Genomic DNA, 26,693 nt, shown 5'->3' with positions numbered 1-26,693 from the left:
TCCAGTTCTGTGAGATTTGATGGTTGTGGAACCAGCTGCCTGATGGCTCTTTTAACTTCGTCCCACAAATGCTCAATTGGATTGAGATCTGGTGATTGTGGGGGCCACCTAAGCAAGGTAAAGTCTCCCTCATGTTCTTGAAAGCACTCCTGCACAATATGAGCACCGTGGCATGGCGCATTGTCTTGTTGGAAGAAGCCATCTCCATTGGGATACGCCATCAACATGATAGGATGAACTTGATCAGCAACAATACTTAGGTATGTTGTGCTGTTCAGATGTTTGTAATGATCTGGCCCTCTAGCAACTTCAGCGCGAAATTATAGCTAATTTGCCTACAAACGTCAGGTGGTCATAATAATCTGGCCGCTCAGTGTGTGTGTGTGTGTGTGTGTGTGTGTGTGTGTGTGTGTATACACACACACATATATATATACATATACATATATACATATATACATATATATTCAGAGAGGAAGAGAGAGAGAAAGATAGAAACATCAATGATGAGAGAGAATCATTGATCGGCTGCCTCCTGCACGCCTGGAGCCCGCAACCTGGGCATGTGCCCTTGACCAGAATCAAACTCGGGACCCTTCAGTCCACAGGCCGATGTTCTATCCACTGAGCCAAACCAGCTATGGCCATTGCTCTTGCCTTCTTGTTCCCGCTTTCTCTCTTGCTCCGTGACATGCACTCACCTGTCATATGGCCTTAAGCAACCGCACAGCTCAGCGCCATGAGGACCCCACACACAATGGACTGCATCTGGGAACCCACGCTGAGTCCGTTTATTGCTGGACTGGACTGGACTTTAACATGGAGCGGAAATTCTGGGCCGTGGCCTTCATTCTCGCGCAGCTGAAGACAAGATTGGACTTCTGCCATGGCAACATGAACAGAGATTGGACCTTCAAGGGGACCCCCTTCATTATACATCAGCAATAAAACTTTCCATGAAACCCCACCCTCCTGGGGGGGTGGGGAGTGGGGGAGACACGGGGCATTTTTTGCTGCGTGGTACTCCAGGAACTCCACTTCTGCTGTGAACACCTGACTTCTGACCGGAGGTTCCCACGACCCCCTCCTTGGGTTTGACTAATTTGCTAGCGCAGCTCAGGGAACTCAGGAAATCTATTTACTCACTACATTACCAGTTTACTGCCATGGATCTTTTTTTTTTAAATATATTTTATTGATTTCTTACAGAGAGGAAGGGAGAGAGATAGAGAGTCAGAAACATTGATGAGAGAGAAACATCGATCAGCTGCCTCCTGCACACCGCCCACTGGGGATGTGCCAGCAACCAAGGTACATGCCCTTGACCAGAATCGAACCTGGGACCTTTCAGTCCGCAGGCCGACGCTCTGTCCACTGAGCCAAACCAGTCAGGGCTGCCATGGATCTTAAAGGCTGCCAGTCAACGGCCAGATGAGGTGACACAGTGGGCATGAATAAAGAAGCTCTGCCCTCCATGCACCGTGGCATGGAGAAATGCAGAATCCCAGGCCCAGCGACAAGCCTACCGACTCCGCATTTTTAACAAGTCCCCGGGAAATGTCGACGATGTTAAAGTTTGAGAATGAGCCATCCACACAGCTCTCACTAAAAGAAAGTGTTGTCAGGAATAGCCTATTTCAGCGAGTATGTCATTTTCTTTAAAAGGACATCTTTTCAATCACGAAATGACTTAGGGAAATAGCACCCAGGAGCGCTTCTGAAGGCTCGGTCACACAATTCAGATGTTCAAAGAATTCAGGAACAGAGAATCAAGAAGTGAAAGCACGGTGTTAACTCGGAATCTGTTTGAACAGAGAGCAAAACAACCATGAGCATTATTATAGTTAAAGAACCGAATGTGCTCGCCGCGACCTGGATGCGGCAATAATGATACAACTCAGGACAGGGAAGATGGGAGGAAGAGTATCCCTGTGCTTTGCCAGCAGTGGTAGATAAATGCTTTCCAAGTCTGAAGCGTGTAATGTTTTCAGAAAGCATCATGACTCCAAAGGCTCTGTGTTTTTAACATTTACATCTGCGCTTTGTTTTTATTAACCGTAGAGACATATTTTAGGAAATGAGTTTTCCTGTGATAAAGAGACATGTGAAGTTCAACAGCTCCCTCAATTTCACTTCCTTTTCTTTTTCATACAGTAAATTCAAGAACATTTAGTATTTTAATTACAATGGCGTTGATAGATACCATTTTCACACCATTATTTTTCTCTTTCTAGCTACCCATCCACCATCAATATTTTATCTGTCCATATACAAAAATCAAATAAAAAGTAAATAAGTCCTAGAAATCATGTTTAATTAAGGGATTCAGTCACTGATCACAAAAAATTAATTGCTTTATATTTCCACTGAAAATTAAACCCATCGCACCCAGGGGGATTTTCTGGGTCTTGTCAGCTGCTTCTTGGAATCCTCCTTCAGGACTTGCTGATACTGTTGTTGCAACTGTTCTCTTTTCACAAAGGCACATTATGCGAGTCAGCACCAAGCCTGCTGTACAACTGCCCAAGCTAATCACCAGGCCTCAAACATTATTCTCTGCCCTTTCTCTGATCTCAATGAGTTTCAGGTGTAACAATTACAAAGTCAATAAATAGCCTCTCTGACCAATCATGATTCATGATACATAGATGACCATCAAACTCTCTATAAATTTGATACAAACGATGACCCTTCATTCAGACACAAATGTCCCCAAAAGAAATCACCCAGAGATATTTCGCAGAGGCAGATGTGCCTAGCCGTTAAGAATGAGCTTGAGCCCTGGCTGGTTTGGCTCAGTGGGTAGAGTGTTGGCCTGCGGACTAAACGGTCCCAGGTTTGATTCCGGTCAAGGGCACATGCCTGGGTTGTGAGCATGATCCCCAGTAGGGGGCGTGCAGGAGGCAGCCGATCAGTGATTCTCATTGATGTTTCATCTCTCTCTCCCTCTCCCTTCCTCTCTGAAATCAATAAAAAAAATATATTTTTTAAAAAAGAATGAGCTTGAACTTTGGAACACACTGGGTTCCAACCTGGAGTCCTCTTCTCGCTGGCTGGGATCAGGTCAGAGAGGCTAACGAGAGGCTACCTGGACTGAGGAGGGCAGTGGTTAGGCAGACCCTGCCCGGCTACTTCTAGGCCAGCGTGGTGACCTTGGCCTTTTCTCTGAGTGGAATGGAAGCCCCTGAAGGACTGTGAGCGGAGGAATGGCATGATCCACCTTGCTAGCAAAACAGGATGACTTGGCTCAGCTGTGCTCGGAACAGCCTGAGGAGGGGCACATGGCTTCGGAGAAAGAAAAGAGGTGGCTCGGACCAGTGTGGTATCTGGGAACGCGGAGAGAAAGGCTGGATCCTGCACATCATTTGAGGTTGGTTTTCTTCCCCTGGATTTGCTGAAGGTTGACCAGGGGTACGAGAGGATGAGAGGAATTAAGAACGTCTCCACAGTTTTGTCAAGAGCGACTGGAAACACGGGGTTGCTACTTCCTGATAGACGTTGAGTGATCATTTCATTCTCTGTCCAAACGATGCCACTTTTGTGAAAGGGAATTGCCTCAGGCCTGAGAACACGCGTGTGAACGGGGGCTGCCTGGGAACCTGCTCATCCTGGAGCCTGGTTACCAGGGGCTGTTCACCTCCGCGGGGACATGTGGCCTCGTCTGAAGACAGTTGTGGTTGTCACATCTAGGTGGCTGCTACCAGCACCCACTGGGCAGAGGTGACAGATGCAAAGGACAGCGTCCTATGACAGAGAATTACCTGGTCCAAAATGTCAGCAGCACCAAGGTTGGGAAACCCTGCCCTAGAGGTAGGGAAGAGAACGAACGAGAAGGCCACGTTTGCTGACATGAATTGAGATGAAGAGCCTCTTCAATGGTTCTCAACCTTCCTAATGCCGCGACCCTTTAATACAGTTCCTCATGTTGTGGTGACCCCCAACCATAAAATTGTTTTTGTTGCTACTTCATAACTGTAATTTTGCTACTGTTATGAATCATCATGTAAATATCTGATATGCAGGATGTATTTTCAGGGGTCGCGACCCACAGAGTCTACGGCAATTGAAGAGATAAATGATGAGGATGCTTGTCTGTGATTTCTATCCAGCCTACTTCTAAAAAAAGACATAAGGCCATTTACCCAGAAAAGGTAGATACCGTGAACACAGCAGACTAGTAAGAAATTATACAACTGAAAGGATCTACCGACCTAGTTAGCCTTCATAGTATCACCAGGGTTTTATTGGGACCCTCAGCTACTCCTCAGCTGTCCTTTCCTTTCCCAAAGGCTCAGGTCAGCTCCAACATCATGGAGCTGTGGCCTCTCAGATTTCCAAAGAAATGAAAAGGAAGTTGAAATGCAACGTGAAGAAAAATGATCACCATGATCGCAACCCACATAAATCCAGTGAGCTGAAATGGATCCTACACGCAAAGCTCTTCCTATTCACAACCGACAGGTAAATCTCTTGGGAAGAATAAGGTTATCAAGTGAGAGGCCCGCATTTGTGCTTCTCCCTCCTGCATCTTCTCTCCTAAGCAGAACGAATGAACAAATAAATGAAACCACCATGAGAATGAGTGGCAGAACTCAAGAGGAGAGCTGCCTGATCTCCATAGCCATCCATGTTCCTCTTCATCTGTTGAGACCCCCTGGGCAGTTAGAACTAAATCCGCATACTAGCTGACCTAAAAGCGGTATTTAGTCCCAGTGTAGGTTCTTGCAGTTTTGTGCTTCCCTTCTCCGTGCCCCTCCTTCCCAAATTTAGCCACTAAATTAGGCAACTCCAATAGTTGGAGATATCTGAATGAGCCTGTTGGTTTTGGTTTTGGTTTTTTTGGTTGTTGAAAAATTTAATATATTTTTATTCATTTCAAAGAGGAAGGGAGAAAGAGGGAGAGAGAGAGAGAAACATCAATGATGAGAGAGAATCATAGATCGGCTGCCTCTTGCACGCCCCCGCCCTGGGGATCAAGCCTGCAACCCGGACATATGCCCTGACTGCGAATCGAACTGGAACCTCCTGGTTCATAGGTTGACGCTGAGCCACTGAGCCATGCCGGCCAGGCAAGCCTGTTGGCTTTTGAGCAGCTGGAATCTGAGAGTAACATCCCAACTATTAAGCGAATAAAGCATATGGAAACTTTCAAACCAGCCCCAATTTTCTGCATTCAGGTCTAAGGGTTTATAAACTCAAACCCTTGCTTGTCTCGATTCTCCTCTGGGATCTGCTACTGGAGTCCCAAGCTTTAGCAAAATGGGCAAAAGTGCCCAACTACTGAAAGGTGCCCCCCGAGTTTTTTCTTGGGTGGGAATTACACTGAGGCTTAGTTCTGCACGACCCCCCTCCTGCTCCTTGTTAATACGCAGGCACACACGAGTATTGACAGCTATTCCATAACATGAAACCGGGCAAGGGTAGAGTGTGTACACATTCAGAACTCTGCCCTCCGTGCGGAATGGGACGGAAACAAGTTTCAGCAGGACTGTGCCCCCAAAGATGAGGGGATTTAGGGGGAGCGTGTGGAGAGAGAAATCTCTGTGTTCTATGCCTTCAGGTTAGGTTTCATGAAAAGGGAGGATTGCTGTAGAGTCTCCGTGCTTCTTGCAGTCCACAGGTTCCCACATGGGGTTATTTTTCAGGGAGCTGTGAACGCTTAAATACGAGCACTGTTTCGTGTATGTGGTGAGGGAAATAGTTCTCTCCCAAGGCACCACTGGTACAATTAAAGATCAGATGAAACCATGTAAACATTCAGGACCAGGCAAGCAAAGATACAGGGCTACTTGTGAACTCCGGGGTCTTCTACGTCGCTATCGTGTGCTCAAATGCATGCCCCGGTCTTGGGCAGAGTCACGGGAGAGGGTCCAGATGTGAGGCGTTTCTACTCTCAGCTCTACACATCTCCCCAAAGTAAAACAAAACAAGCCAAGGGGCAATGCGGTGCCCAAAAGAGTACTATAGTGTCCTTCCTCGATCCTCTCTTCACTTTTATTTAAAGATAACATGTGGCCCGGCCGGCATGGCTCCGTGGTTGAGCATTGACCTATGAACCAGGAGGTCATGGGTCCCTTCACAGTCAGGGCACATGCCCAGGTTGTGGGCTCAATCCCCAGTGGGGGTGTGTGAGGAGATAGCTGATCAATGATTCTCTCTCATCATTGATGTTTCTATCTCTCTCCCCCTCTCCCTTCCTCTCTGAAATCCATAAAAATGTATTTTAAAGACAACACGTGGTTCATTTCATTCACAAAGAGATTCATGTCCGCATCCTGAAGCCTAGAGCAAGGATCATTAACAGATCAATTGGATACCTGTTTTCCCAAGAGTTAAAGATACTTCCCATTCAGAAGCCCAAATCCTTTCAGCCCTCCACCTGCTACAACACTCCTGGTTAGTTACTACTTGCTAAAGTGTGTTAAGAAATGTCTACATCCACTTTCTGAATACACACAGTGGGCAGACTTCCTGTGACTCCTCATGGAGACTGTAAATCAAGCCCACTTCATTCTCTAAATGTGACATGGAAATATGTATTTTTTTATATATTTGTAAAATTCAGGAGCACTCATAACCTTGAGGGAAATTGGTCTTTGTTCTTGGAATATTACAAGCACATTGCATAAATTGTCTGTTCCAATGAATACAGAAATAGAACAAAGAGTGTGCACATATAGCAGCTTGAAAAATGATTTCATATTACTTGTTGTTCCGCTTCTAAAGCATTATACAGAATTGATTGAAGAGATAACTGGAGTATCATCTTCCACAGCTCAGCTCTTCATCTTCCTCATGACGTATTTTTAAAAGGCTGTTTTTAAGACACGAGGCTCAATTCATTTTTTTTTTTTGTAAAGCATACTGAATAGATATTTGCTCAGATCTTATTTCAGGAACATTTTTTTAAAGGATTCTCAGTCACTGTGAACATGAAATCTTAAATATACTTCATTTACCTCCACTTATTATCTGAAGCAATTATTGATTTCAGGAGCATTAATCATAAACTCCTAAAGTAATTTATTCAGATGAATTATAGTTAAACGTTTAATGTACGGGGTGGGCAAAAGTAGGTTTACATTTGTTCGTATGGAACATAAGACAACAATTAATAAATAGCAACACAATAAGAACTCTGTGTTTTGCACACTCACAACTGTAAACCTACTTTTGCCCTGCTCTGTAAACATTTTTAGCTAACTCAAAATATAGCTGTGGAATCCATAATAACTGAAGAAAATAGGAACATCATGGACGGAAAGCAATAGAACATGCTACCTATGGGCTGACTTATGGAATACTTATTCAAGTTTCAATATAATGCTATCTGTTTGAAATTCAGAAGATTCTTGCAGGATGATTTTCAGGTCTGGACTTCTCTTAACGTTGATAAAGGAAGACTACTTATTTTCTGTTTAAACTATTACATAGGTCTTATATGCATACAAGTTCATTAGTTGATCTCTTCCCACCCACCCTTCCCTCTGAGGTTTAACAGTCTGTTCATGCCTCTATTTTTGATCATCAGCTTATTTGGTTCATTAGATTCCACGTATGAGTGAGATCATGTGATACTTATCTTTCTCTGACTGGCTTATTTCACTTGGCATAATACTCTCCAGGTCCGTCCATGCTGCTGGAATACTTATTTTCTATGTAAGTTCTTTAACTCACTATGATGGGAAGTAAAATACTTTAGATAAAAACTATCTAGTTGTTTTTTTTTCTGGTTCTTGCGGGTCATTTTGCATAGATATTAAACAATTTTTTAAAAACATAGAATTAAGCAATACATCTTGCTAAAAGTGTCTCTCTTTTTAAAATACTAATAAAATATCTCCAATACATGCTGAAAGCCCCTTACTGTTTAGTTATTAGATTAACTAAGCTGCTGGAAAACATATTTTGGTGATTTAAAAAATATACCTAAAATAACTTTTAAAATTGAGCTACTTGCCCTAACCGGTTTGGCTCAGTGGATAGAGCATCAGCCTGCGGACTGAAAGGTCCCAGGTTCGATTCCGGTCAAGGGCATATACCTTGGTTGCAGGCACATCCCCAGTAGGGGGTGTGCAGAAGGCAGCTGTTTGATGTTTCTCTCACATCGATGTTTCTCTCTATCCCTCTCTCTTCCTCTCTGCAAAAAAATCAATAAAGTATATTTTTTAAAAAAATTGAACTACTTAATGAGTTAAATAATAAAATGGCAGCAACAACTATAATGGTTACAAGACAAAAGTTAATACAAAGTCAATGAATGTAAGAAATATGTAGATAAAATGGAGGATTTAGAATATTAAGGTACTAATGCATTCCAATGACTAGAAAGAACCAAAATAATGTTCTCAATATATTTCTTTAATAAGATCATATAACAACTGATCTTTGAAGTCCGGCAACTCTTTTCACCTCTCATTAACTACCACTATACTCCTTGCTGTTTGCTGTGTTAATCTATGACATTATCCGGCCAAAGGCCTATATACTTCATGCCTGAGCTATTCAGCTGCCCTTTAAATCCATTCCACGCCGTGGAATGGAATTGTTTTCTCCAGATGGCCTCCACTTCCTATAAATAAGCATTCAACAGTGTTGTGACTTGCTACAAAAAGAAAATATTTCTTCTCTCTTTCCCTCCCATTAAACTAAGCATTCCTGTTCCTATTTCCTTATGACGATGGTAACATTCTTCTAATTTCAAAGCTTTCTTATCTCTCCCGTCTCGGTAGGTCACATGCAGTTACATCCCAGTGTTCTTCTATTTCAAATACAGTATCTTCATTCTCAAGGAGCCAATCCCTGGACACCTAATAGAAATAATAATACCCTACGGCCTCACTAGCTAAGGGCCATTGACATCGAAGGCACTCTTCTTCTTAGAGCTTTAGGTGTATCAATTCACTTATCTTCTCAACTACCCCAGGAGGTCAGTACTATTTTCATCACCTTTACACAGATAGGAAACTGAGGCACAGGGAAGTGACCTATTTCGCCCAAGTCATAGAACTAGCAATTAGAAGAGCCGGGAGTCCAAACCGGGAATCAAAAAAATCCGAATCAAGTTGACTCCTCCAATGATGATAAACAACAAAGTAGGAATTTATAGATACAGGAATAAATAGAGGGATGTATTTCACATTTGAGGTGCCTTTTTACTCACATCTTGTGTTATAATAATTTTTTTATCCTTGCTTGGTAGATGGCCAGATATCATAATCGTACGCTGGTTTCATTTTTTATTCTATCCATAAAGTCACATACTTATATTGTGGATGGACTTCAGTTTCTCTAATTTAAACTGAGATGCACTTTGGCTTGGCACCTCATTAAGCTGGAATAAGAACTAATATTGTGAAGTCCATAAATCCTTTAAAGATTTTATTTTTACATAGCATATTTTATTTTATTTTAAAAAATCTTTATTGTTGAAAGTATTATATAGGTCCTCTTTTTCCCCCCCATTAACCTCTTCCAGCCTGCTCCTGTTCCACACCCACCCCCAGGCCCTCACCACCCCATTGTGTCCACGGTTTTACATAGTATATTTTAAATAAATACTATTAGAAGCTTCATCTACCCCAAATTAATGAGTCATTAAAAGTTAAGAGCCAAAAATTATGTTTTCTCACAAAGCACTATCTGGGTATTAAAAAAAATATATTCAAATGTCTATCAAAAACCTGTAGAATAAGCTTCCTAAATCATGGATCTCATGGAAAGAAGTATAAGAAAATTATACACACAATTCCCTACATTTTTCTTTGAATTTCCACAAGCATTCTAAAATGTAGTCACAGTGCCAGATGGTGTTACCATACGCCCGTTTCTTTATATACCTAGCACCCAATTTGGCAATGTACCCCCAAACTGTTTAATAAATGCATTTTGATATCTATTTGGATTTGTAAACACCAGAAACAAAACGGTAAACAAGGCCCCAAGAAAGGAAATCTCTCCTTGTCTTTGAGGTTATCTTCATCTCCCATCTAAATGCCAGTCAGGTAAGGCTGCTGGAAAGGGGCTCTGAAATAGACAGCCGAAGAATTCCAGAGGCAGCAGCATGCAGGCTAGCACACTCTGCTGTTATACTCCTTATAATATAGCAGACAGAACCATGAACAGGCCTGGAGCATGTAGGTCATGCTGCTGCACCATAAAAAGGTCCACCTTGCCCAACTGGTATGGCTCAGAGATTGAGCATCAACCCAGGAGCCAAGAGATCCCCGGTTCGATTCCCAGTCAGGGCACATGGCCAGGTTGCAGGCTCAATCCCTAGTAGGAGGCATGCAGGGGGCAGCTAATCAATGATTTTCTCTCATCATTAATGTTTCTTTCTCTCTATCCCACTCCCTTCCTCTTAAAAAAAAAAAAAAAAAAAAAAAAAAAAAAAAGAGGTCACCTTAATCTTAACCTCTTTATGGTAGGAAGCCCAATTGATAAAATACCACCAAATGTTCATTATATTCTCAAATAGCTACTTTCTAATAGGATACAGTAACCTAATACATATAAAATACTATTTGGTTACACAATATATTAATTTAGAACATATTAGAATCCGTTGTTTTCATGAGTTTGGCCCACAAATAAAATTACTAGTCTACCCACTTCAAAAGAGAATAAATATGGAAAATCAGTAGTATTTGCTACTTATCTGCCATATGCTGTTAATTATAAAAATTCCCTTTGGACACTCATTCTAATGTAACAATTAAGAAAAAGTTAATTTATCAGGTTACCTCTAGTTATTTCTATACCACGGTAGTTCAGTTTCCTAATTTCCTGTGGATTTTTGAACATTTCCTACAACCTGCATGTATCACTTATCTAAAGTATTTCCCAGAATATTTTATAGTTGTTGTGTTTTTTTAAGTCTAGCAGGTCAGTATGACCTGAATTATTCAGGTCTGTGACTGAAGCCTAGAGCCATCTATTAATATCGATGTAAACAGATCAAGGAGCCTTGAAAGGCACAACACTTTGTCCTATATCATTGTTTCTAACTCATCCTCAGATAGCACAGCATTTACTGAATTGTCACAGTATGTTGGCTCAAGTACAGAGTGTAATGGAGACACAGATTTACTTTGGACTTCATAAGTCCTGAATTGAGCTTGTCCTATTCACAACTAATATAAAATGAAGCAGAATGTTACCAGGTTACTCTTTACCTGGAAAAGGCACAATTTTAGGGCATTCATTAAGAGCCGCCTAGTTTAAGACTAGATTGGATAGCCTAAGACTAGATTGGATAGCCTAAGACTAGGTTGGGTAGCCTAAGACTAGGTTGGGTAGCCTAAGACTAGGTTGGGTAGCCTAAGACTACGTTGGGTAGCCTAAGACTAGGTTGGATAGCCTAAGACTAGGTTGGATAGGTTAAAATAAGGAGCTAGGACTCAGAAGACAAGTCTTTACATCTGCAGTGAAATCAGGTTTAAATCACATGTTTTTCCATCTTGACCAAGTAAAGTAACAACATGGGCTGATGATAATAAACTGGGATGTTGGGACAACCCATTTCAGTGTCACTGTAAGGATACAATGATACGGTGTATGTGGAAAGAGCTTGCAAACTTTAAATATTACAGAGATGTTATTAACACTGCCTATAAGACTTTCAGCTTCTCAGGCCAGGGAGTATAATCTGTCCATTTTCTTAAACCTATACCATACCTGTCACAACTATAGGTCTTATGAAAAGCCTCTTTTTATAACAGGTCATAATAAACTAGGGTGCTTCCCTCTTCTCTTTTCTTTTGGTCCTTGGGATAAAACGATTTGTGATATGTGTGTTTTATAGCAGGCATTGCCTGTATGGGATATTTTGATTTTTTTCTCAATCCTTCTCTAGTTCACAGACTTAGTATTTAAACATACTAGGACTTGAATATCCGGAGAGATATGTAGGAAAAATAAAATAGATGGTAAGTTAGATATACTCAAGGGAAACTGAAAGTTAATTTTTTCTTATGTTTCGAGGTCCATGATTCTTACAATAAATGTTTAATTTAATGAATCTATGAAGAAATATTTATAACAGGCTTGCTATGTACCCCCTGATGTGCTATATAGGACCTCCGTCATGTTCAACAGTATTCTGAAGGATGTTATGGTATATTTGTGGAGTGAAGACTTTTGTAATAGAAACAGTTCAAGTACAGGGTATTTGGAAAATAACTAAATCCCTTTGGATATGCATTAATCAGTAACTGGGATTTATAGGAACATGTAGAAAAGGTCCATTTGTAAATCAGGGTCCGGACACTTATCCTGTAAAGGGCAACACAGTAAATATTTTAGGCTTTGTGAGCTGGACAGTCTCTGACGCATTATTCAATTCTGTTGTAGTTCAAAAGCAGCCATAGACAATGAATAAGTAAATGAATGCAGCTGTGTTCCAATAAAACTTTATTCACAAAAAGAGCAGGCATGATGAATTTGGAGCATGAGCCATTATTTGACAACTCCCATTATAAAGAAATTCTCCCAGCTCTTTCTATAATTGAATAAATGTTCAATATGCACCTTTTATGTCTCCAGGGCATGCATCAATCACCCTTGACCTTTGTAATACATCACCTTTGACCATGGAAATGGCAGCCACAACAAGATTCTTCATTCCTTTAAGGCTGAAAATGAAGGTACAGTACAAATGTAAGGTTCTGGAGATGTTCTCTCTGGAAGAAGTGACAAAGTGAGATATCTGGGGATCTGGGTGCCAAGGTGCCATTCTTCTTGAATCACCCTCTATAATGCAGATCAACAATTAATTCAATGTGGAATGAGGAATGTTACAAAGGAGTTCCAAATTGTAACTTGAACCTCACATATAGAACACAAGTATTTATCTGGCTTTCTGTAGAGCTCTGACTTCTTCAGACTTTCAAAAGCCAAATAGGGCAGGATCAGAGAAGAAAATGGAACCCTTCTCATTCCCAAACAGAAAGCTATTTAGCCAATGTAAAAAACAGAATGTGTGATCACAGCTCTTTTCTTCTCTTGAAATCACTGGTGGCTTTAATCGGACAAGTGAGCGACGCTTAGAGCTGTGGAATGCTAGAACTGGAAGGGGCCTGCGTCTGACCCCCCTGTATTTTCGTGGAGCAAAAAGAGGCTCAGAAAGGGGAAGTGACCTGCCTTAGGAGACACAGATAAGTTTTCTACACCCAGGACTAGAACACACATCTCCTAGATTCTAGTGTTTTTCTTACATCAAAAGTTACACCTTACCCAATCTCATTAGCTTTAAATGATCTTAAAAAATAGAGCACCAGTAGCTTCCAATGGATCACTCTGCAGCAGGGTTTCTCAAGTGCAGCACTACTGACATTGGACCAGATCATTCTTTGTTGTGGGGGCTTCCTGTGCGTTGTAGCGTGTTTGCCGGCATCGCTGAACTCTACCTACTAGATATCAGCATCCTCACTCCCTCCCCCTTGGTTATGACAACCAAACATGTCCCTAGACAGTGCTGAATGAACCCTGGGCCAGGAGGAGCGGGACGATGTAGGAGGGGGAAATGTTATCACTGGTTTTGACACCCTAAACCCACCACTTTCCCCACCCCACATATACCTCTAGAATAATTCTTTCATAGCCAGTCCGACTGAACCTAAGGTTCTCTTTCCAAAAATCTAATCCCTGTAACCTGACAGCACAAGGCCTTCCACCGGTGTTCTAGTTTCTCTTGCAGTTGGAATCTAGTTTACTCCCATCACTGGAATCTAGTTTTTCTAGATTAGCCATGGTCATAGGTCCTGTCCTTATCTACTCCATTCATTATTTCAGCATGCATTTGAGCGCCTACTATATGCTAGATCAGGGGTGGGCAAACTTTTTGACTCGAGGGCCACAATGGGTTCTTAAACTGGACCGGAGGGCCGGAACAAAAGCATGGATGGAGTGTTTGTGTGAACTAATATAAATTCAAAGTAAACATCATTACATAAAAGGGTACGGTCTTTTTTTTTTTTTTAGTTTTATTCATTTCAAACGGGCCAGATCCGGCCCGCGGGCCGTAGTTTGCCCACGGCTGTTAGATACTGGGCACAGACGTCTCTCTCTGGTCTTCAGTAGCCCCATCCAGTCTTCTGGGGGAGACAGATACGTACATGAATACCTGTCAGCCTTAAGATGAGTGTTATGAGAGAGGTATGTGCAGGGTGCTACACAATTAGGGACTATATTTCATTCACAGTGAAGGTGGTCGCAGGAAGTGGCCGAAAGGAAAGTGCCAGCTAAGCCAGCCATAGCTTCCAGGACAAATCAAGGTAGAGAAAGGAAAAGGCTTGCAGGGAGAGGGAGTAGTGTATCGAAAAGCAAGGAGGAAGAAAACCTGGCTTCTGGCTATAGCATCAACATAGGGTGAGGAATGAAGCTGGGGCAGAAAAGCAGGGGCCAGGTCTTGAGGAGCCAATTAAACCAGGCCAAGGAGTCTGCAGTTGATCTTGAAGGTAACTAGAAGCCGGGGAGAGTGCATCGACCTGGCAATTTAGAAAGACCTGAAGTGCAGAAAATGACCAATATGGGGGCTTCGAAGCAGGAGCTCAGGCCCCCCTCAAGATAAACATCTGATGTACTGTCTAGTAAAAGAACAATCGCGCCAGATTTCACCCTTGCGCATCTCAACATGGGAGGAATTCTTGTCCCAGGAGCATTGCCACAAACGGGCAAGGCCCACAGAGGGACAGCCCCTTCCTCCACTGGGCAGAGGGACCCTTTAATCATCAAGGCAAGAAGAAAAACCCTTTCCTCTGGAATCTAAGACTTCACAGAGAGGCTGATTTCCCGATGGAAATTCAAAACACTGTACTTTTCCCAGAAAGAAAAAAAACAGATGAAGCTTCCTATTTTTAAAGATACGGTTCGGCTAATTTACGGGTCAAAGGAATTTTGCACGCCTGTGTATTTGTGCCCTGGCTGTTGAACAGCTCATCGTGTCTATGGGAATATGAATTTCAGGTTGGCTTTCAGAACACAATCCATTTGCCAGCCGTGAACTGTGCATGCCTTTGCAGGGAATGTATGAGCAGAAAAGACGGTAATAAAATGCACCCGACAAGCTGTGATGAGAGCTCTTCCATAAAGAAGGGAGTCTGGGGCCATCGAAGAGCAATGCTGCTGACTGACCCCACATAAAATGCAAATGGAAGCCAGCTCTAGGCTGTCCAGGCCCTGCCGGGGCTAAGCCGGTCTGCATGCTCTCTAGGGCCTGCCACCTAGCTGGTGCTCCGTCAATGCTCGGAAAAGTGAGGTGGGTACACTGCAGTGGCTCTCCAGGCCCACATACCCGCTGGTTCGATGAGGCGCAAGAAAGCAAGGACGAGACAGGCAGCATGGACTTGCCCAGGACGGTGAAGTAAGCTGGTAAGTCCCTCTCTCTTAGGAGCAGAAGCCAATAGGAACACGAAGTGACTTTACTTCATACTCAGGTCAGTAGAGGGGATCAACTTAAGTAAGTTAATGTGAGGCCCATGGCCTGCTGTGATTTAAGAGCTATTTGTAGCTGAAACATGGTGGCCTTCTTCCTTCTGACTCATCCATTACTCAGAAGGCCCTAGCTTCCTAGAATTCTTCATGAAATTCCAGTCGTAAGGGCCTCATTTTGCGTTTTCACTACTGACCTGATCTATCTCTTGCCTCTCCCGGTGGCAGCAGGCAACTTTTCCTTCTTAAAGCTGTGCTGTGATGAAGCTAGGGTCTCTTTTCAAAAACCTTCTCACCACCTCTCAGACACCTGCAGGATAAAGTCCAAACCTCTAGCCTGCCTTTACAGGATAGCTCTGCAGAGTCCTCACCTGTAAATTCCACCCACCCCCACCACCTTTGTAGACTAGTCAATATGGTATCTTTAGTGTTTCCTAAATGGACGGCCTTCATTCCTCCACTGCGCTTGGCTCATACCCCAGAGGCCTGAAACTCTCAATTCTTCCCTCTCTACCTTCGAAGCACATTTCCTAGTCTGGTCCTACTAAGTGCAGTAGAAGTCTGAGCTGATTTCAGCCCGTCACCCCTCTCCACTCCTTGCATGGAATTATTCTATGCACCCCAGTCCTGCATGAGCAATAGTGACAAGTGGAGGAATGACCCAAGGCCCTAGAAAGGTGCCTGGCACATTTTAGGAGCTCAACAAATGTCTGTTAATTTCGTTGAAGAAATTCAACAGATCAAATATTTGACACTGCGAATTTAAGATCATCACCCATTCTCCCTTTGACCAGGACTCCTCCTCCACCCCCCACCCCCCAGGTGAGAAAAAGCATCTAAATATTTTAACTTTGATCAAGTTAGCTTTGATATATAAAAAAGCAGAACTTCCTCTTTAACCACAGAAATATGAACTCCCACTCCACCCACCCCCTACTATTGAATTCAGGTTACTTGAAAAATCACCGACCTGGATCATTTCTTACTAAAACGTTGCATCTTCCCTGCAGTTGCAAAGGTAACCTTACCTCTAGCCAGCCAAGTCACCAACAGATTCTCCATGCGAGAAAAATGTTTTTGAAAATGGAGGTGTGAGTATAAAACACCCACAGGCAGGAATAGAAGTACAGGTGGTGCCTGCAGACGCAGGACACCCAAACGGACCTTCTGAGCGAGCCAAAAGCGTTTTAGCCAACATAATGTTCTTCAACTGTTGTTTCAGGGGCTTTTCGATAACAAAAGTCCCCCCTCCCCTTGGTCCTAACGTTTTTTGCCCACCACTTACTTCCCAGTGAGTGTCTGACTTATCTGAGCGCAATCTTTGTGCACGCAGTCATCTCGCTCAGACACAGGAGCAACCACGTTTCCTTAAATCAGAGCCCGGTGGACTCTGCCCGTGAACTACATTACCCAGCGGACCCCGCGCCCTTCGCAGGAAGGACGTCTGCGCACAAGATACTCAGTTCCAAGTTTGGAGCTTTTAGCTGCCAGCCCTGGCCCATCATGTAGCTGCAGCACAGCCTTCCCTAACGTTGCAACTGGGGGAAAAATCACTTTCCAGTCTGTTTTGCAAGGTGTGCATTTCTATCTTGATTCTCTGAAAGTCCATCTGCTGCATCGGTCAAGAGAAACTCCACTTGCATGAAGATTGCACGCCTGCAGCTTGCATCTTTGTTGCAAAACTAGCTACAGAAGAGAAGCAAGGCAAAGTCTTTTGTGCTCCCCTCCCCCATCAAAGGAAAGGGGAAAATGTCTCAGTCGAAAGGTAAGAGCCTATTTGCATCAATTGCAAAAATGCAAAGGGTTGTGCATGCATTTATGAATGCACGGATGCAATTTTCGCCTAGCGATTGCATGTTTAAGTTTGAGGTTTTCCACAGCTCAGTTGCATTTCCTGTTTAGTATGTGTCTTTTTTTTTTTCTTTTTGCAGACACAGAGAGTTCCTGTAAGGCAGGGCTTGCAGTTCAGCTGTGCATTGACGTTATTTGCATTCTTCTGCTAGGATTACTGAGCTCTTTTTGCCTTTTGCACAGTCAGGAGAGATAGAGCAGGTTGGTAGCGTCTAAATGTGCAATGCTTTATATAATTACAAAATTCTTTGGTATGCACGCATATTATAAGTAATTTTCTGTGCAACAGAAATACAAACTTTTTAAAAGTCTGTGGGTGAAGATGAAAGGTAAAACTTGAGTTAAACTAGTAGGAAATTAATGTAATCTTATATTCCTTTGGGAATGAGCCGTCGCTGTGCCAGTATTTAGCTAAATTTCCAGTGATATGCTTTGAACGTTAAGCAACTTTTGATTTTTAAAGGAAGTAAAGGTGAAGTGTGCATAATAGCATATTACAAAAAAAAAAGCAGACAAGGAGTCTTTCTCTCGGAGATTTTGCACTTTACACTAATTGCTTATTGACTCACAATATTTAGAAGCAGTAATGAGGACATTGATGTTTTATGTCTTCCCATTTGGGAGATACGTTGCATCTCGGTAGGGAAAATATTGGGAGAAAACTGTACTTTGAAACATTACACCAGCGTGGAGGGACTGTCCTGTTTCATTAACAACCATAATGAAATCTTTTAAGTGTAATTGCATATATTTAGGCACTTATAATAGGTCAGAAGTTCCGGGTTATGGTGTTTAGTTTTATTTAATGTTTTTTTTTGTTTGTTTTTGTTTTACACAGTTATATTTTGGAGGCTTAATGTCATGCTGGGGAGGGGATTAAAAATATAAAATTCCTGCCATGGCATCAGAGAGCTGAGGGGGTTCTGTCAGGTGCTCTATTACCCTAAGTCACTTGTTTCAGAACAAATCCCTAACCATAGAGAGAACGCATGCCAAAGAGAATGTATGATTGAAGAGGTGAGTTAAACACCAGGGGAGTTAGGCTACCTGAGGGCACTATGTAAGTAAGTATGCAGTGTAAGTACTAGGGTAAGAGCTGGTGAAATTAACGTGTTTCATAAGCTTTCTGCCACTTTTTTTTTTTTTGGTAGTAGTTGCGCCACTTTTTAATTCTGCTGGATGGGAATCGTACATGTTAGCCCAAGAAGAAAGTGATATGTGTTCTCAAAAGTTCGAGGTAGGGCTCTGTTTTTCTTTGAGATTAGGAGAGCATGAAAATCAAAAAACCTGGGAGCTAAAGTCCCTAGGAATTGGCCTTTGAGGTGCAGAGGTTCCTTAATAACAGGGGAAACCTACAATCTCCTAATTGATCGGAGGGGTAACAGCTTAGAAGGGATGTTCCATGCTTTGATGTATTAAAGAGATGGCATCTAGTTAGTTTGTATTTGGTATAGATTCACTCATTCATTCAATTCAGTTTAATAGTTTAGCATATGTATAAATATATTATGACATATATGTGTATATATGTATGTATTAATATAACATAATATAATAAATATAATATAATATATATCCCCACACACTGCACAGGATTTGAGTGCATACAAAAGTATTTAAAATGTAGTCGTTTGCATGAGGAAACTTACCAAGTGGTTAGTGAAAGAAAGCATGTATTGCTGAAAGACAGCAAGTCATTATAATACAAGATAATCGCATAGCTGGTGAAGAGAAATGGCCAAAGTTGGAGTTTAAAGATCTCTCTGGGAGATAGTCAGGAAGATTTCAGGAGGAAAGTGGTGTTAGTCACAATCTTATCTTTGGACCTCAGGGTCTAAACTAAATCAGGTTTCTATTTGCATTTTTTGGGGCCCACTCCTACGGTAGAGCAAGTTTTTGAGTTGGGAAGCTAAAAGAGATACTACCCTGGTATGCTTCCATTATGGGTATGCCCATAATAACTCAGGTAGCTTTCTTAATTGGGTTCCATTTGGAAGGTGCATCTGGTGTGAACTTGGGGTTCCTGTCCCAAAGGAAAGTCATTGATAAAAATAAGTAGGTGATCATTTCAGAAATGACGAAGGAGCCCTGGCCTGGATTTTAAATGTGGAATTGGCCTCATTCAGCTATGGTATTCTCAGATGGCCAAGGCATTTTTTTTTTTCAATACCAAACTTCTTTGTAATACTAGAACCAAATGAAATGGGAGGAAAAGTGAAAGGTGGATACAACCTCTTAGCACATGAAGAACTTAACAACATGTTGAATTCAAGGGCCTTTCCGAACCTTCTAGAATCACTATAATTCGGTTTTACAGACCTCTAATTTAAGGCACAGCACAGGCAAAAGAATTACAGGCTCCCTGGGAGCTGGAAGGACTGGGTTGCTTCTTTCCAGCCTTCCCAACAGTGAGATTCCGAGAAAGAATTTCTTAAAAAGAAATGTTGTTTTCCACTGTTGTAACTTTAGGTGGTATGCTTTTCAGCTTGTTTATATTAGCTGTCTGGGGTTGAGCTGACATTTTTCAAATATTAGAAGTGGTAGCATGCCTTTTGAGGAAATCTGAAGTGTAAGTTAACAGGAAGGGTACCCAGAAAGTGCAGGAATTCCTTCACTTTACAGGAAGACAGGCTACAGGAAAAATGTGTCATCTACATTACCCGGGAGAGCAAAACTATTGTTATCGGCCATAATGATCGGAGGGAGGGAGGGAAACAGCAGGGGAGCGAGGTCAGGCATTTCCTAGGTCACCTGAAAATATACAAAAAGTTTGCCCCCGTTAAAATGCACTCTTCCTCACCTCTTCCTCCATTCACCTTTTTAAAAATATTAGCTTATCTTCGTTTAATATAGTAAATATGAGAGAGTCGCCTTTTAAAATCATTTTAAAATAAAAAAAATCACCTTTAAAAAATATACTACTAGGTCAGTCATGACATGAGAAATGCCTGCAAGGCACAATCCAGAAGCATGTGGGAGAGTGATAGGCAGGGACTTAACCCCTCCATGGGCTCTTTGCTTTTGTAATTCATTCCACCCTGGGAAATGAGATGTGCTAATTTCTCATTCCCTGCAAATTCCTTTGTTGGGTTATACCAGCCGGACTCGTCATGCTTAGCCTGTAATCTGAGCCAGTATGTTTTAGACGCTCGTCTGTCTCAGGACACAGAATCAGAATAGGTACCTTGGGTTTCCGGAGCTTGTTTTGTATTGGTGTGGCCTTCAGCATTTGACAGCAAGCCGCAAGTCAGAGGCAGGGGCTTGCAGGGGGTCTCTGGTGGTAAATTTAATGCTGGAGGAAATGGTTAAGATTCTTACCCCTTTGTTTTTCTCAGATTAGTATTATTGTAACCACTTTTCAGTGTTCTAAAATCTGAAAGATCTATAAGGACTATTTTTAAAAGGTAAAAAATATGTAAGTCATACTTGTTCATTATAGAAATATTCAAAAATATAGAAAAGGAAAATAAGAATCACCAGTTACCATTTTAGCATATGTCCTTCTGGATTTTTTTTTCCTATATGTATATGAATGAATCCAAAATATGTATAAAATTAATTTATATTTAGTAACCTTTTGTTTTACTTCCCAATATACTCTGAAATATTTCCAAGTTAATCTGTTTCACCATTCATAATATCTAATTCTATTGTATTTATTTAAATAGAACTTTAGTGTTTATTAACTTATTAAAAATTGAGGTATAATTAACATACAAAATTATATTAGGTTGAAGGTGTACAACATGATTCAATATCTATCTGTACAAAAGCCTAAGCGACTGTTTGTTCGACCGTTCGACTGGTAGCTATAATGCTCAATGACCACCAGGGGGCAGACGCTCAATGCACAGGCATGGAAACATGGAACAGACTGATGAATCTCAGAGGAGAGGGGTAAAGGGAGAGGGCGGGAAGAGATTAACCAAAGATCTTATATGCATACTAGAGACCCGGTGCATAGATTCGTGCACCGGTGGGGTCCCTCGGCCTGGCCTGCGGGGATCAGGCTGAAACCAGCAGTCCGACATCCCCCGAGGGGTCCTGGATTGCTAGAGGGTGCAGGCTAGGCCGAGGGACCCCACCGGTTCACGAATCTGTGCACTGGGCCTCTAGTTTGTATATATTATGAAATGATCACAAGTGAAGTTAATTACCATATAAGTGTAATCCATTACCATATATTACTTGGAGATTCTGTGTGTAATGAGAACTTTTAAGATTTACTTTCTTTGCAACTTTCAGATATGCAATACAGTATTATTAACTGTGGTCACCATGCTGTACATTACATTCCCATGACTTATTTATGTTATAACTAGAAGTTTGTATCTTTTGACCACTTAACACCCATTTTGCCCACCCCCACCAATGTGTTCTGTGTATCTATGAGCTCAGTTTTTGCTTTTTGCTTTTTGGATTTCACATATAAGTGAGATCATATGGTATTTGTCTTTGTCTAATTTATTTCACTTAGCACAATACTCTCAAGTTCTATACATGTTGTTGCAAGTGGCAATATTTTATTCTCTTTTATGGCTGTATATATATATGGAATCATATATATGAATATATATATGCACGTCAATATATATGTGTGTGTATATATATATCAGTCACAGTTTTTTATCCATTCATCTGTTGAAGGACACTTTAGTTGTTTCCATATCTTGGTTATTGTAAATAATGCTGCAAAGAACACGGGAGAGCTATTAACTTTCAGTATTATGAGTATTACCATGATGATCATCACTGTCTATGTTTTTGTGCATTCTATGGCTTTAGACTAAATTGCCATGGCTATCCAATTCTTCTCCACTCTCCATTTTCATCTCCACCTTTTAAATAGCTTTTTAAGTTATTGTAAAATGATATATACTCGCTGAAAATAAATTCAAACCAAAGAGAAATTCATTATAAGGAAATAAGAATCCTCATTCAAACAACCCAGAGCTAATTAATACCAGTTAACATTTTGGTGACTATCTCCTTGCATTTGCACATGCATACATATATACTTATGCATGCTGTTTTGCACACTATATATGACATTTTGCAACTTGCTTTATACTCTACCATATATCTTGGACATTTTTTCATATTTACACACATAGTTACCACATTCTTTTTAACAGTTGCTTTTTTAATTTGTAAAAATGTAGCCATTTAATCAATCCTCAATTAGACTCTCACATAGTTTCAGTTTTTTTTTAACAGCTGTAAAAAAAACTTGCAAGGAATACCTTGAATATACATCTTTGCACATTTGCCCTATTATGTCTTTAGAATGACTTCCTAGAAGTGGAAGTGCTAGGTCAAAGGGCATGCATGTATATATGGTCAAATTGCCCTCCAGAGAGCTAATAACACATTCTTATTTCCACCAATAATGCTTGGAAGTGTCCATTCTGTTCTTTTAAACATCATGGTGAATATTGCCAAATACAGTAAATTGTTCTCCAGAAAGGTTATGCCTACTTTTCTTCATCCTAGGTAGAATAATTTTAAGAAATCTCTACCACCCTGGCCGGGTGACTTAGTTGATTGGAGCATCATCCCATACACCAAAAGGTTGTGGGTTTGATCCCAGGTCAGGGCACATATGGAAGACTACCAATGGATGTTCTCTCTTACATTGAGGTCTCTCTCTCTCTCTCTCTCTCTCTTCTACTCTCTCCTTCCCTTCCCTTCTCTCTAAAATCTATAAGCATACCTTCAGGTGACGATTGAAAATAGTAATAATAAAAAAATAAAAACATATCCTCAGGTGAGGACTCTACCAAGTCAATAAGAGGTATTAATACTTTACTCTCATTTGCATTTCTTAGTAATAAAGAAGTTGAATTCCCCCCCTTTTTTGACATTTGTGTTTCATATATTTGACTTTTTTCCCCTCAGAGAATGTATCTTTAAAATTTTAAATTGGGGATCAAATCATTTTAAAAGTTAAGTCAGAACATTCCAAAATTGCAAAGTTTAAGTAATCATGGGTTGAAAAATGGGTTCTATGCATTTAAACAATTTGATTTCCTGGTGAGTTCTGATTTTCATTTTAACCAAAATGTCTTATGTAAACATCACATATTTTATAAACTCATTTTGTTATACTGTCTATAGCTATCGAGACCCGTATGCAAATACTAAGAAAAATGTAATGATCTGATAAACATTCCAGTGTGGGTAATGACTTACTTCTGGACAGTCTGCATTTTTCAGTTATCTCCACAGGCAAAAGCAGTTTTTCCTTAGTTTCATAAATAATACTTACCTAGCACATGGTCATGGTATGTGCATTGTTGCAGAATAATTCCCCCCCTTTTTATTTTAGCTTCATGTGGAATGTCTAATCATAAAGGGTTTACTTTAGTTTATTCGATTTGTTAGAAGAATTAAGGCTAGGCTCAACTTCGATGATCTCACCAGTTAAAGAAGTCAGTCTCACTTACCATATGCTTAGCCTGCCCTTCCGTAGTGAATGCGCCTACTTATGCCTCCTGATGTAAGAATCTTGAGCTATGAAAGACATTTTCTAGTCCAACCATATCTTTTAAGAAATGAGCAAACTGACGCCTTGGAGGTAAATGCTCTGCCCGAGGTAGAACTTATGTCTCTTGATCCTCTGTCTCAGAATTCTTTTCACTAAAACCACACACAAACACTAGTCATCCACATTTGCAAAACATTTTTTTTCTTCATAATCTTTAGTATATTTCACATTTTTTTGGTTTTGTTTGCTTTTGTGGGGAGCAGCTTAGCAAGGGGGCTGATGGTAAAATCAGTGGGGGTTCTTTTTCTGTGCCCAAGAAATGGTGATATATGAATCATGGCGGTGGGGTTTCTTACCAGTTCTCTGCCAAAGGGTATTTTGCAAATGCTTTCGTTGTAATTCCCATGGCCTACACACGATAGCCGAAGGTTTAAACCACTGTAATTGTTGTTTGCCTTTTCCCAACAATCTCTGAAAGCCCCTGCTGGGTAGCTAACATTTATTCTGGTACATTTTTGCCTCTTCACCCCTTTGAGTACTGTGCTTCTATATAATAGGTGCACGCCTCGCCGGCATGGCTCAGTGATTGAGGGTCGACCTATGAACCAGAAGGTCATGGTTCAATTCCCGGTCAGGACACATGTCAAGGTTGGGGGCTCTATCCCCAGTGGGGGACGTGCAGGAGGCAGCCAGTCAGTAATTCTCTCTCATCATTGATGTTTCTATCGCTTCCTCTCCCTTCCTCTCTGAAATCAACAAAAATAAGTTTTTTTTAAAATAGGTGCTCAATAAATGTCTGTCAATGAAAGTATTTTTTATGAGAAGGGAATCTCTCTTATTTCCCCCCCCCCCCACCTTTCATGAAAGGTTTGAGGCAACTAAATTATAATGTGCTTCCTTGTTTGCCTTCATATTCCCATTATATCTTTGCTTGATTATTTGGAGACGGCAAGAGTAGCATAAACAGCAACTTACGAGGGCTGAAGAAGTGTGTGCCCTTTAAACAGACTTAAAGGTTGCAGGATCCTTGGCTAACTAACTTTCCCTTTAAAAATATACAGAACTAAGATGATTTGTCCAAAGAACCTAATGGGATAGGGTCGAAGTGAATCTCTCCATCCTGTGCTGGTCTCTGGGGCTGGTTTGCAAGTTGCCTCTGAAGGATTGTCAGAGGTCATCTGGAAGTTTTTATTTTATTTTTTATTTTTTTAAAAATATATTTTATTGATTTTTTACAGAGAGGAAGGGAGATAGAGAGTTAGAAACATCGATGAGAGAGAAACATTGATCAGCTGCCTCCTGCACATCTCCCACTGGGGATGTGCCCGCAACCCAGGTACATGCCCTTGACCGGAATCGAACCTGGGACCCTTCAGTCCGCAGGCCGACGCTCTATCCACTGAGCCAAACCGGTTTCGGCAGAGGTCATCTGGAAGTTTTTAATAGCTGGCTGCACCATGACAAAACAAGGGACTTCCCAGGGATAACCCCTAAGGAAGACGATCCTCCACTTCCTCCTTGACCACTGCCACTGCCGCCCCCAAAACCCTGGGTTTTGTTGCCCACTCTGTCTCCTTAGATGGTCTCTTTTCCTGAGCTGCTCCATACAGCTTGGTATGCAGCCCTTGAAACCCCTTCTTTCTACAGGAGGTTCGGGTTGTAACCCACACATGGGAAGTCTATCACAGATCCTCGTAACTTAGTCAACTCTGTGCTGAGTTGAAGCATTAAATGGGCACATGCTGAAACTCTCGTCATCTGTTTTATTTTCTATTCTATGCATCCCTCCTTAAGTTGGGTTAGGATCAGCCCTTTTTTTAAAAGACTATTATCTGTAGATCTCGATGCTGATCACAACCCACACCCCCACACGTAATGCTATCATCATCATCATCACCATCGTCATTACTTATTTTATGAGTCACTTTCCATGTATTATGCTTTTGAACTTCACATGAATCCTATGGGGACAGATACAGTTATCATTAATTTACAGATGAAGAAACGGAGGCTCAGGTGAGGAAACTAACTTGCCTATGGCCAGGTAACCGCAGCAGAGGCAGGGTACAAAGCCAGGCGCATCTGACCACAGGACCCACGCTCATAACCGGGGTTTGGGGTTCTGCAAACTACCACCCGTGGGCCAAATCCAGCCCCACCTGTTTTAAAAATATCAAAAGAATAATATTTTGCCCTAACCGGTTTGGCTCAGTGGATAGAGCGTCGGCCTGCGGACTCAAGGGTCCCAGGTTCGATTCCGGTCAAGGGCATGTACCTTGGTTGCGGGCACATACTCAGTAGGGAGTGTGCAGGAGGCAGCTGATCGATGTTTCTCTCTCATTCATCGATGTTTCTGACTGTCTCTATCCCTCTCCCTTCCTCTCTGTAAAAAGTCAATAAAATATATTTTTTTAAAAAATTTTTTAAAAAAAGAATAATATTTCATGACACATGGAAATTCTATAAAATTCGAAGTCGGTGTCTACAAATAAAGTTTTATTGGAACACAGCTATGCCCATCCATGTATTTGTATGTTGTTCGTGGCTGCCTTTCGCCCACCATTGTAGTGTTGAGTCGTTGTGATGGAGACTGTTTGTCCCACAAAACCAAAATATTTATTGTCTGGCCCTTTTCAAAAATAAAGTTTGATGGCCTTGTCCTTTATGACTGTACTTAGTCAGCGCCTGGAGTCTTTTCATGATGGGGCCTCCATATTACATTCCTCTTTGGCTTTAATTGGAAGTTGTTAACCTGGATTATTACTCACTAGCTGCTCAGCCTGCGACCTCGGGGACCTACCCACAGGAAATGTCTGAGAGATGCTTCTGCTTAGGATTTGTGCAGGCCATTGGCCATTTTCACTGAGCTGAGTGACCGGTCTCCTGTAGCCTGTCCTTTCCCCTCAGCTGCATGCTTCCTGCTCGC

General features: G+C 41.5%; 1 protein-coding gene across 2 annotated transcripts in view; it reads left to right on the top strand.

Annotated features, from left to right (window-relative positions):
- Positions 1-26,693, top strand: part of MAP2K6 (mitogen-activated protein kinase kinase 6) — a 122,238-nt gene that overhangs the window by 11,279 nt on the left and 84,266 nt on the right. The window contains exon 3 of one of the 2 annotated variants that reach the window (XM_014536097.1): positions 12,544-12,644. Coding sequence is in view for 1 of the 2 variants with exons in the window: in XM_005861810.2 (XP_005861872.1) it covers positions 17,179-17,194 (16 nt within the window). In the remaining variant the exon portion in view is untranslated. Of the gene's footprint in view, positions 1-12,543; positions 12,645-16,886; positions 17,195-26,693 lie in introns of those variants that run through there. The other variant, XM_005861810.2, reaches the window with a different exon arrangement.

This window comes from Myotis brandtii, unplaced genomic scaffold (assembly GCF_000412655.1).
Source record: "Myotis brandtii unplaced genomic scaffold, ASM41265v1 scaffold157, whole genome shotgun sequence".
Classification (NCBI taxonomy): Eukaryota; Metazoa; Chordata; class Mammalia; order Chiroptera; family Vespertilionidae; genus Myotis; species Myotis brandtii.
This window is presented reverse-complemented; position numbering and strand designations above follow the sequence as displayed.